The sequence below is a fragment of the Triturus cristatus genome, chromosome 8 (genome assembly GCF_964204655.1).
Source record: "Triturus cristatus chromosome 8, aTriCri1.1, whole genome shotgun sequence".
Taxonomy (NCBI): Eukaryota; Metazoa; Chordata; class Amphibia; order Caudata; family Salamandridae; genus Triturus; species Triturus cristatus.
The window spans coordinates 450,512,798-450,525,400 of record NC_140591.1 but is presented as its reverse complement, the minus strand read 5'-3'; the positions used below and the strand labels follow the sequence as shown (position 1 = coordinate 450,525,400).

The window sequence follows — 12,603 nt, the reverse complement described above, 5'->3', positions numbered from 1 at the left end:
ATAGTTTTCCGTCTGTATTTATATGTAAAACTCCATAAAAACGGAATACCGGGAGCCCTATGTATGATCCACCCCCAAAAGCTGCAATTCTATGTGTTCCCCTCTCTATGATTGGTCCAGGCAGTGGGGAGAGATCATCACACCATTCGTAATGTACTTAATTTCTTTAGTCCCATTGTCTAATATCCCGCCCCTTATGTCACTTCCACAAGCTATATTTTCCCACCCACATTTCATATTGAAAATTATTACATTTAATTTACATTAGATACATTTGCTTCTCTTGTAGGGTCGATAGTTCAGCTTCCAAGGCGCGGACAATTCAGATGGCTTTGGCCTTTGTCCAATGGTGTCATCATTGTTCAGTACGAAGGCTCTACTACGCATGTGCGTCAACCAGGCAGGATAAGGATTAGGCCACCCTCCAAGGCTCAAATACAAACTAATAATAAAGTCAAAGAAAAACATTTTAGAATACTAAAATAAATGAATTCACTGTATACCACTGTCCCTACTCTAATCCAATTTACCAATAAAATCTTTAGCATTAGCAGTTTATTAGAACTTGCGAGGTTTAGTTGCAGCATAGCACGCTCGTTATTATGCTAGTTTCTAAGCGGCCATTTTATAAGTTAGTGCGCAGCTGCAAAGTTTCCCAGCAAGCAAAGAGATACGTCATACTACGTAGGTGCAGTAGACACATGCGCAGAGACTTTCCCGCGTTTTCGGAGGCCATTTTAATGACATTTAGGTTAGTTGTTAACACAATACATCAGCAAGCTTCTTCTAATACATAGTGTGGTGCAATATTAATACGTACAAACATGTTGATTAGACTTTTAATAGTTATTCGAGAGAATTGCTTCCGAGCAAGTTTCTATTATGCAAAATCTTGCTCCATCAATCCCCTCTCTGATGGCATTTTATGCCATCACTAAATTATATTATTTAATCAGATGCCAACTTTAGCACTCCAACATTTCGATTTCTTCAACCCTTTCATTTTTGTCCTTTTTGTTTTTCATACCCCTCATTCTTTTATAAATGTCTCCCTTCATTTCTTCAAGTTGTATTTCATCAAATTTTCTCTTTTTCCCTTTTCCATTCACTTCATACCTTTATGTTTTCTGGCAACATTTGCACCAACACATTATGGTCAAAACTAATAAAGTTATACACACTATTGGCATTAATATTTGACCTAAAATACTGTTACCTATGTGAGAAAACCAACTACCTATAGCAACAAAACCATTAACTATTTTCTTCCATACACTGTCAACCTCCAGTGGTTTCAATTCTTCTTCCAAATGTGTAATATTCTTAATATATCCTCCAATTTCGACACTTTTGTCAGGTATGTATGTACAACAATGTTGCACTTTCAACATTTTACAGACTCCACCCTCTTTTGCAAATAAGATATCAAGGGCAAGTCGATTTTGCAAAACCATAGATCGAACAGCAACTAGTTCTGTATTGATCAATAGGAATCCACCAGCAGTGTCAGTTGATAACAGATCAACTACTGTAGACAATTTACAGATTTTCCGAGAATTTAGGAAAACTCCCACTGAAGGTATTATTGCACCGAAGATATCACCTACTATTTCAGTAAAACTAGGCCTTTTGTTACGTTTTAGTCCTTTGTTGTCTTCATTGCTTCCAGTGATTCTTTTAACATGATAAACTTTAGGGAATACTATTCCGAAATAGCAACTCGCATACCAGTGATCTGGTAACCTAAAGTAGGCTTTGTTTCAACAGATATGATAGACTCTAGGAAATACTGGATCTGTTCCTCCTTTTAATCCCCATCCCCCAATTATTAAAATATTATGCTCACACTCGCCGGAACCAATAAATGCATTGTTATACTCTGTTTTTAATCTATGGAGACAGATTTTCCCTTTCATTTCAAAGTCTAAGGACTCTTGCCAGTGGCCAAAAGTTCTTCCTTCTCAACCCATTTAGGTATCTGAGGTTTCGGTTCAGAGGCCATTCTCTGGAAATCCTGTCTCCTTTGTTCAACTAAATTCAAAAATACCTTTTCAATACCTTTTCTTCTTCATGTAATTTACATGTTAAATTGCGTTCATGTGCGTCAGCTATATCTATTGTTTTCATCGGTAGAAAATATTCACCCATAACTTGTGAGTCTAAAGTATTAAGTCAGGGTTCATGCTTCTTCGCATGGGAACCTCGGAAAAGATTACATCAACATTAGAATAATAATATTGCAGTTTTACAGTTCTATAAAATAGACTAGCTGACACACTTCATGATATACCATATGTCAAAGGTAAGTGATAAGTCACCCCTTCTGCCACTGATGTGGGCAGCTTCATGCAAACATAACAATCACCAACTTCCATGGTTTCTACATAGTGTACTAATAAATGTGCAAAAACATTTAAATCGGTGTTATTTTTAATCACAGTGTTGTGTAAATCTGACTCATCTGGTGTTGCTATTTCTACTCTATCTCTTTTAATGTTAGCCACCTTCTCATGTGTATTAGTACTATTCTGTTTGTTTGAAACCATCATATACGGTATGGCTACTGTTAATACTAGCCACATTATAAGTACTAAAAATATGCTACAAATACACATCCTATAACATTTCTTTATACAGCTTTGTTTTGGTTTTCCAACAGCTTTTTTGTCAGACATTTTTGGGACAAGACGATTTCTCTTCTTTTAAATTCAGAAATTCAGTTTGGGATAACACCTAAAGTGTTCTCTGGTATTCAAGTTGGTCTCACTTCCTCATCAATTTGCAATGCATTCAATTCGTCATCACTTTCATCATTTCTGTCAAGATTCTCGAAATCCTCGAGAATGACCTCTGTCCACTCAGGACCCTTAAATTTAATATTCAGTGCTTTCAGCTGTGGACTTCTTCGTCTTGACGGTCCAGACTGACTGGATATTTCGTTCACCGGGTCAGGTTCTTCACTTATTGTTTAAAGGCGGTATTTCAATCTTTTAATAATACACGGCCAATTATCGCTTTTTCTGACTTTCTTAGCCCGTACTGCACTGTCGGTTTCTTCAAAAGTTCTTTTATTTTCATGTAGTTGTGGCACAGTTTGTTCTTCTCCGTTTTCAGTATGCCTCTCTATCTGACCTTGTCCAGGGCTTATCGGATTGGATTGTTCTGCCTGGATGCGTTCATCAACCTGGCCCTGTTCAAGATTTGCTTCGATTTTATTTTCTTCTTCCTGAACTTGGTTTGCTTCGCCTATCTGGTCCTGTTCAGGTCTTTCTGCTTCATTTATTTCTTCTGCCTGAACGTGTCCTCTAAGGCCTATCTGTCCCTCCTCAGACTCATGAATGGGGCCTTGAATTTCTTCTGTCTCAGTATATTGCTCTCTCCTTATCTGGGCCTACTCAGGTTCCCTAATAACAGTTTCCCTACTCTCATGAGCACGTTCTTCTATACCTTACTGATCCTCACTTTCTTCCTGTCTGTCTAGACTTGTTTGACTTCTTGTTCTCACAATTATTTAAGGTATGTCTACTATTGGGATGCAGTCGTCCTGATAGGTGCTTGGTTGTTCTTGGTCAGCTACTTCAGGATCTACTAAAGGAGACCCTTCAGCTGCGCAACCTTCAGCGACCTCAACTTCTTGGGTCAGTTGTAGGTCTTCCTCATCAGGATCTGGCACTCTTTTTGTATGGCTTGCATGAATCCAATTAGGCAAGCCTGCACATTTTACAGCTGTTGAAGTAATTAATATAATCTGATGTGGTTTACTCCACCTTGGTGTCAGGCAAGATTCTCGGGTGTGATTCTTCACTACCACCCAATCACCAGGATTCAGATCATGCGCTTGGCTCAGCTGCCTGTTGACTGCATCTTCTCCAACCTGGTGAGATATAGAACGCACTTGGTCAGCTAACTCTTTGCAATACTTCAGTACCAAATCATCAGTTATATTCAACAGCTTGTGTCCTGGTATACATGCTTGCCTCATTGCTCTTCCCATGAGTATTTCATGGGGACTCAATCCCGTATTTCTGTCTGGGATGCTTCTGAGTCCCATCAGAACAAGAGGTAAAGCATCAGGCCACTCCAGTGGGGTGAATGCACACACTTTCCCCAGTCTTGACTTGATTGTGCCATTCAATTGTTCTACCACTCCAGAAGCCTCTGGGTGGTATGCACAGTGCAATTTATGTTCGACTTTGAATGCTTCACAAATTAATCTGATTATCTCATTATTAAAATGAGATCCTCTGTCGTTGCTGGAAAACCAAATCTAGGGATTAGCTCCCTTAGTAAGAGTTTGGCCACTGTCAAGCTGTCATTTCTTCGGGTCGGGTATGCCTCCACCCACTTGGAAAATAAACAAAGTATGACAAGTACATATTTCAGTCCTCGACAAGCACGTAATTGAATGAAATCTATTTGGAGTCTTATAAATGGACCTTCTGCCTTTCCAATCTTGCCCATACTGACCATTGTTTTTCTGCCTGGATTCATTTGTTGACATGTTAAACATCTTTGGCAAAGGCTTTCAGCGACGTTCCTAAACTTTGCATTAAACCAATCCTGTCTGAAAAGTCTGATCATGGCATCTCTGCCTACATGTGTGTCTCCATGATAAATCCTAGCCATAGATGCAAGCATACAATCTGGTATCACTGGTCTACTATCATAACAAACCCACACACCTTCTTCAGCTCTTTGCTGACATCCTATTTTCACCCATTCTTCTTTCTCTTTTGGTTCTGCTTCATTTTGCAAACCTCTTATTTCCTCCCATGTTCCCACTCCTGCGAGTAGCATAAGTTGGCAGCTGATTCCACATGTTTCAACTTTCTGATTCAGTGCAATTTTATATCTTGCACAGTGTTGGGCAACTTGGTCAGCATATCGGTTACCTGCTGTCACATAGTCATCTCCTGATTGGTTAGCAGCACACTTGACCACTGCCACTGCTTTTGGCAATTGTATTGCTTGAAGCAAATCTTTTACAAATTTTCCATTTTTAATAGGGGTTCCTGAAGAAGTCAAGAAATCCCTTTGCATCCAAAGTTGGCCAGTCATGCACAACCCCGTAACCATACTGACTATCAGTAAAAATGGTCACTTTCCAGTTTTTCCCAGTTTTGCAGGCTTTAATTAAAACAATCAATTCAGCTACTTGTGCAGACCTGACTTCTGGTAAATAGGATGTTTCGACTATTCCAGCCAATGTACACACAGCATATGCAGCACTAAATCCTCCCTCCTCTACAAAAAATTCATGATCTGCGTCTTTTAATGGTTCTTCCTGTATGTCAGATCGGGGCTTTGTGCTGTATTCTGTGAATTCGAGACACTCATGTTCGACTTCATCTCTTACTTCTTCGTGAATTGGGACTGGCAACAGAGTGGCTGGGTTAAGAGCAGTACATCTTGCTATTGACACAATTTCAGCCCCCAGGATAATTCTCTCATACTTTGTCAATCGACTAGGGGTTAAATACTGAGTACGAGTCTTTGTTAATAGAATGACGGCTGCATGAGGAACATACACCTTTACAGGCTGTCCCACCACAATTGATTCGCTTTGTTCTATGCTCATACAAGTTGCAGCCACAGATTTTAGACAACCTGGTAACGCACTTGCCACGGGGTCCAAAGCCGCTGAAAAATAAGCCACAGGTCGTCGCATAAGACCATGTCTTTGTGTTAAGACTGAGAGTGCACAATTATCTCTCTCGTAGCAGAATAATGCGAATTCCTTCGAGTAATCCGGCATTCTAAAAGGCAGGAGCTTCACAAAGAGAGCTTCGTAATTTCACAAAAGTGGTTACTGCTTCATCCTCCCATTCAACTGGGTCTTTTGCTCTTTATTTTGTCATTTGTATCAGGGGTTTAGCTAATGCTGAAAACCCTACAATCCACTGCCTACAATACCCTTCGACTCCCAGAAACATCCTTATTTCTCTTTGAGTCTGAGGCAACTGCATTTGTCTTATTATTTTTATTCTTTCAGAGGTCACCTTTCTAACCCCTCTTTCTATCTGATGTCCTTGGTACTTGACTGATTTTTGACAAAACTGCAATTTATCTGGGGACACTTTATGTCCACCTTTGGCTAAGTGATTCAGAAAAGCAGCTGCAAAGTTTCACACCAAAGCAAAGATACGTCATACTACGTAGATGCAGTAGATGCATGCACAGAGACTTTCCCGTGTTTTCGGCGGCCATTTTAATGACATTTAGGTTACTTGTTAGTGAACTACATAGGCAAGCATCTCTAAGATGTAATGTAATGCAATATTAATACTTACAAACATGTTGGTTAGACTTTTAATAGTTATTCGAGAGAATTGCTTTCGAGCAAGTTTCTTTTATATGAAACCTTGCTCCATCAGGAGAAATGAACATATAGATCCTATAGATTCCATGGACCGGGTTCAGCCAACGATGAAAGGAAGAGTCCTAAGGAGTAACATGCCTAGAGGTTACATTGTGTAGTAACATGACTTCTTCTCTCTACAGAGCTAGTATGGTGCGCTAATCCTATTAAGAGTTCTGGATGGGGGCGTATGCGGGGGTGCGCGTAATGCGAGTGGGGAAACTGATTGGTGGACGTGGGAGAGCAAGATTAGACAGAGGCAGTGCGATCACAGGGAGTTGGGGGTGGGAGGGGGGAGTTTAGGGAGGGGAAATTAAGTGTTCTTGCATATACAATTGTCATTTGCCTGCATGTAAATGTATAAGAGATATGGCAGACGTCTCTGGACTACAGAGCCCTGCGTGGTGATAGTCAAATTGACAAAATAAAATATGTTTATAAAAAAAAAAAAAGTTCTGGAACAGGGAAGACAGGGTTTACAATAGCAGGGATTGTGTGTTTATTGGCCCAAGGTTCTAGAGCAACAATGAAGGGGTTTAAAGTTGTAGGTATTGTGTGCTAATCCCACCAAGGTTCTAGAGCAGTGATGATGGTGATTACAGTGTTAGCGGCTGTGTGCGAATCCCACCAAGGTTCTAGAGCAGTGATGCCTGTAATTACAGTGGCAAGGGTTGTGTGCCTGTCTGCTGCTGTAGTGAGAGCATATGGGCAGGGATCTCTCAAAGTAGTGCAGTTTTTGAGCATTCATCATTTCTGTAAATAAAATTGACATTAACCATTTCGATTGTGTGCCGTGTAACAACCTCAGAAGGATGAAAGGGTGAGTTTGCCTTGCTGGAATTCACAGTTGTGTCATACAGGTCTGACAGATTCCAGCAGTGAGCACTTGCCTCACTGAGCCCTCTTGTAAACTTGAGGATGTATTTTTAGAGGTGTTTGTGCTCTAAAGTTGTAGAGCAGTGATGATGGAGTTTGCAGTAACAGAGGTTGTGTGCTAATCCTTCCAAGGTCATAGAGGAATGGTGACATGGTTTACACTGGCAGGGGTTGGGTGTGGCAGTGTTGTATTGTGGGTGCTGGCAGGAATACATGTGGACCCCTGTTAAGAATTTATTTAGTATTTACTCGAGACTCCACCAGTAGCAGATGTAATCTGTAAATCGGCCTTGCTCTCCCTGAGCTAACCTCCGCTCCTAGAAGACCGAAGTGTGGCACTCCATAGCATAACATGAAGCACGCTGGTCTCACTGAGCTATCTGCCTTAAAACACCTGCATTCTGGCATAAGATATTAAAGGTACTTTTGGATTTCGTTAGAGCTTTGACTGTTGTGTATGAACAGTAACTCACACTGAGCTCTAGTCTGCAATCGCTGCTCTTAGTACTGAACCTTATTTCAATGCAGGTTTTATGTGATGTTCATCCTTTGTTCCTGTAGCTGTCATTGCTCTTTAATCAAAGATGATGTGTGTGTTATTACAGGTGTAATAATGTGAAGATTTCGGGCCCAGAGGTGGTGGTGAAGAATTATAAAGGTAAATATCATTGTGACGATTAGCTCTATATGTTACTGTTCATGACAATGGTATGGTGTGGTTGGGATGGGATGTTATGGAATAGTATGATGGTACATATACACGGACCAAACTACACTATATCACTCTTCACATTAAAGAAGTGCTGGTGCTGTTCCTTTCACATTAGAGAAGTACAGGTACTCTGTGCATGACTGTAGCAGCATATTTAAAGCTCTGCTTAACTTGAATGCAGTGTGTGTGTTCTAGTGGTGTGCCACTAGTATAGTGTGATAGTGTGCTATCTAACACTGCATGGTATTTAGTACAGTGTTCTTTCTATCCAATACATCTAGCTCTGTGTTTGGCTAATACATACAGTGTCTAGTGTACCACATAATACAGTGTGTAACTGTGTTGTGTCTGAAGTAGTATGCTGTCCAGTTTAGTGTGTTGCAGTACAGTGTACTCTTTAGTGCAGTGTGTTTCATAGTTAAGTATCCTCTGCAGTGTACAGTACTGTTAAAGCAGTGTGCTACCTGCAGTTGTGTGCACTGTAGTGCAGTGTGCTGTCTAGTGGGCTGTGCGGATTAGTGGAGTATTATTTCTAGTACAGTTTACATTCTAGGACAGTAAACTGTTTAATGCAGTGCACTCACCTGGGTAGTGTATTGTCTAGTAGTATGTACTATTTAGTGCAGTGTTCTAGAAAGTATAGTGCACTGTCTAGTAGAGGGTGTTGTATAATGCAGCGTGTCATGTGACATATTATGGTTCATGTGTGGTAGTGTGGTTTAGTGTAGTTTGGTTCATGCATTGTACAGTGTAGTATGCTTCATGTCTAGTAGTTTAGTGTAGTATGGTATGTTTCATGTTGTGTAGTGTAGTATGCCTCATGTGGCAGTGTGGTGTAGTGTAGTATGCTTCATGTGCGATAGTGTGTTGTAGAGTAGTATGCATCATGTGTTGTGTAGTGTAGCATGAGCCATGTGTGGTGTAGTTTGGGTCATGTGTGGTGTAGTGTAGTATGCCTCATGTTTGGTAGTGTGGTGTAGTGTACATACTTCACATGTTGTAGTGTGATGTAGTGTAGTATACTTTATGTGCAGTAAGGTGATGTAGTGTAGTATGTTTCATGTGTGGTAGTGTGATGTAGTGTAGTATGCTTCATGTGTGGTAGTGTGGTGTAATGGAGTATTGGTCTTTTGTGGTAGTGTAGTATGCGTCAAGTGTGGTGTAGCATAGTTTTGTTCATGTGTGTTGTAGTGTAGTATGCTGTGTAGTGCAGTGTAGAGTGTAATAGAAGGTCCTGTCTATTTGGTTTAGTGTGTGCTCTACATAAATGCATGCTTTAGAGCAGTGAGCAGTCTAGTGCCGCGCGCTCTGTAGCACCGCGTGCTCCTTCCAGATCAGATGTAAATTAATCATATGTAAAACAGAAGCAGTAATTACAGCCTTTATTTGTGCCATTAAATCTCTAATTCTGAATCTCTTCTCTGCAGTGATGGTGACTCTGGATCCTGACACAGCTTATCCACAGCTCCTCGTGTCTGAGGGGAGGAGACTTGTGAGAGAGACAGGCACAGCACAGCCCCTGCTGGACACCCCCAAGAGATTCACCTACTATCCCTTTGTGATTGGGAGCAAGGGGTTCACCTCCGGCAGACATTACTGGGAGGTGCAGCTTGTGCAGGAGGGGAGAGGGTGGCATGTGGGGGTAGCAGCGGAGTCTGTGAACAGGAAGAAATACTTCACATGGTCACCTGAGAAGGGAGTCTGGGCTGTGCAGGTGTTTAATGGTCAGTACTCTGCTCTCACTTCCCCTCTAACCCCTCTGTCCCCTCGTGAGAAGCCCCTGAAGCTGGGGGTGTATCTGGACTTCGAGGGGGGGCGGATCTCTCTGTACAATGCTGACTCCATGGAGCTTCTCTACTCGTTCCCACAGGCCCCCTTCACACAGAGGCTCTTCCCCTACTTCTGGCTCTGTGGAGGAGCGGAGCTGAGGCTGATGTGAGAGCTGCTGGGAGCGTCAGCCCCTCATCCCTTCCTCTCACCCCATTCTGCAATTATAACAATGTGACCAGGAGCAAAAGCAGAGACGCTTTTTAATATTAAAACTCTCTGGGGATAAGTCTCTTGGGAGGGGGCAGTTATTAGGACATTTAATTCAGCTTTAAAGGGCTCCTCTGCTCCTGCAGTCTGAACAGCGCCCCCATCAGGATTGTTCACATGGTGACAGAGATGGTGTCTCTCTATAAACAGGCAGCCCTGTGACTTGTCATTATTATTAGAACATTGGAATGTTGGGAGCTCCATTGTAGACAATGGAGTGCTCCCTGCTTCTACGGGCCGGCAAAGGCCCGCAGAGCAACATTCCAATGTTTTACAAAGGCCTCTCGCAGCTCGAGGGGATTTAAATCCCCTTGAGCTTCGAGAAGCCTTTGTTTAATTTGTTAGAACAGTCTGCCCTGTAGTGGCAGAATGTTCTAATAGCCTTATAGCCCTTCGTAGCAGGGCTATACCACTATTAAAGTCACGCTGCCTTATTAAAGTCCCTTGCCTTCGGCTCGGGCCTTTAACGCTGCAGCGGGCCTTTAATAGCCGGTGTAGCCCGCTACGGCGGGCTATAAGGCTATAATAAATCATTGTCCCTGTATTACCTCACTGACTCATGTCCCACAGTTCTAAGCTCCTACTCTCTGCCTCAGACCCTCACAGTCTCTGTGATGTATGTATTGTTTGCAATGGGGCTCTGTGTACCGTGTGCTGGGTCAGAGGTCAGGGAAGGCTGTGGCAATGGTTACACAGGGAGCAGTGTCATGTGTAAAGGTGGGTGAGCCAACAAATTAACAAGGTGTGCCCAGCCAAGGATCTGGCATGGCTCTTAGCGTTCATGCATGAGTAGAGCCCAGAAATGGTTTCCATGTAAATCATACAACAACCATCACATGAAATATGATACGGTCTCTGCATGATTCATGTCTTTAAATATGGTGCTTTGACATCAATATGTTATGTTATAGCACTCCACTGAGAAGCACTTATTAAAAGTGACTGTTTTTAAACATGAACTTAGAGTCATTCCTGCCCTGACATTTTGTCTTTCTGACGCTCTCATTCCCCTAGAAATAAAGTCTTTCTGGTGCTCTCTTCTGGTCCTTGGTGGTTGCTCCAGAAAGCAGTCCCCTTCAATGCAGTTACACTATCTGGGCAAAGATTTCACCTTCTTAGTACCAGATTAACAGCCAAGTACAGTAATAGGCAACTGGCAGATGAGCAGTCAAGCTTTGTATAGGACCAGATAGGAACACAGTACCCCACGCCGTGGTCTCTGTCTCCTTCATTCTCTTTACCAGAAAAACATGTCTTTAAACAGACACTCGACTCCCTCTCACAGCCCCTTACATTGGACAAAATTAAAATTCAGCTGTTATATATATTTATGTGTGTCTAACGGTACCTAAGTGGTCAATTGGAAGGCTGACCTGGACTGTCTGTTGATTATTTAGTTTTTTGCATTCCATATTATGCAATGGTTTCAAAACCCTAGGAAAAATGAAATTTTTGTCTTTCAGGCGTTCCCTTTCTCCTTGCAATAAAGTCTTTCTGGTGTTCTCTTTTCATTCTTTGTCGTTGCTTCAGAAAGCAGTCGCCTTAAATAATTTTACATTATTTGTGCAAAGATTTCACCTCATTAATACATGTGCATCAATTGGGGTTGCCAGGGGTCGCAACTGTGACCCCTAGGCAATCCCTTGCGACCCCTGATGTCATGCTTGCTCCAAATCACCTTTTTCAAGACACTGGTTGATTTACTTGCCTGATTAAAATAATGTGTTTTACGCTAGCATCTTTGCATAACTAAAATGGATGGAAGGCGTAGAGGAATGTACTTGCAGCCTGCACTTACTTATACGCATACCCCCGCACGGCCATGATGCGCGTCACAGCACCTTAAATAGTGCTGCCACTGAGTGCGGACCTGCTGCAGTCACCCTATGCCCTGCATTTGTGATTTTCAGTTCCACCATTAGAGCTGGAGTATGGTGGCCATATTGAGGTGACTACATCACACTAACACACATGAAGCATACTATACACAACACCACACTACCACAACACTTACTACACTACGCCACACACGAGGCATACTGCTCTGCACCACACTACCACACATGATTCATATAAAAATACACCACACTACCACACACAAGGCATACTACACTACACCACACTACCACACATGAGGCATACTACGCAACCACACATGAGGCATACTACACTACACCACACATGAGGCATACTACACTACCACACATGAGGCATACTACACTACACCACACTAACACACATGAGGCTTACTACACTACACTACACCACACATGAGGCATACTACACTACACCCCACTACCACACATGAGGCATATACTACTACACATGAGGCATACTACACTACACCACACTACCACACGAGGCATACTACACTACCACACATGCGGCATACTATACTACACCACACAACCACTACACCGCTCATGACCCAAACTACACTAGACTCTACTACCACACACAAGGCATTCTGCACTCCACCACACTACCACACATGATTCATATAAAGCTACACCACACTACTGACGGAGCGGAAGTTACCAGCTAGGGTTTCAAAATCACAACAAACTCACTTCGGCCCATACACATTCACACAATTGAGCTAGTAAAACGCTGCTGCAAT

General features: G+C 42.1%; 1 protein-coding gene across 1 annotated transcript in view; it reads left to right on the top strand.

The window, feature by feature from the left end:
* Window positions 1-11,494, top strand: part of LOC146802295 (E3 ubiquitin-protein ligase TRIM39-like) — a 279,501-nt gene extending 268,007 nt beyond the window's left edge. Inside the window, exons 5-6 of the mRNA XM_085621863.1 lie at window positions 7,840-7,892; window positions 9,374-11,494. Coding sequence (XP_085477989.1) covers window positions 7,840-7,892; window positions 9,374-9,885 — 565 coding nt within the window. The 3' untranslated portion in view covers window positions 9,886-11,494. The remainder of the gene's footprint in view (window positions 1-7,839; window positions 7,893-9,373) is intronic.
* The last annotated feature ends 1,109 nt before the right edge of the window (window positions 11,495-12,603 follow it).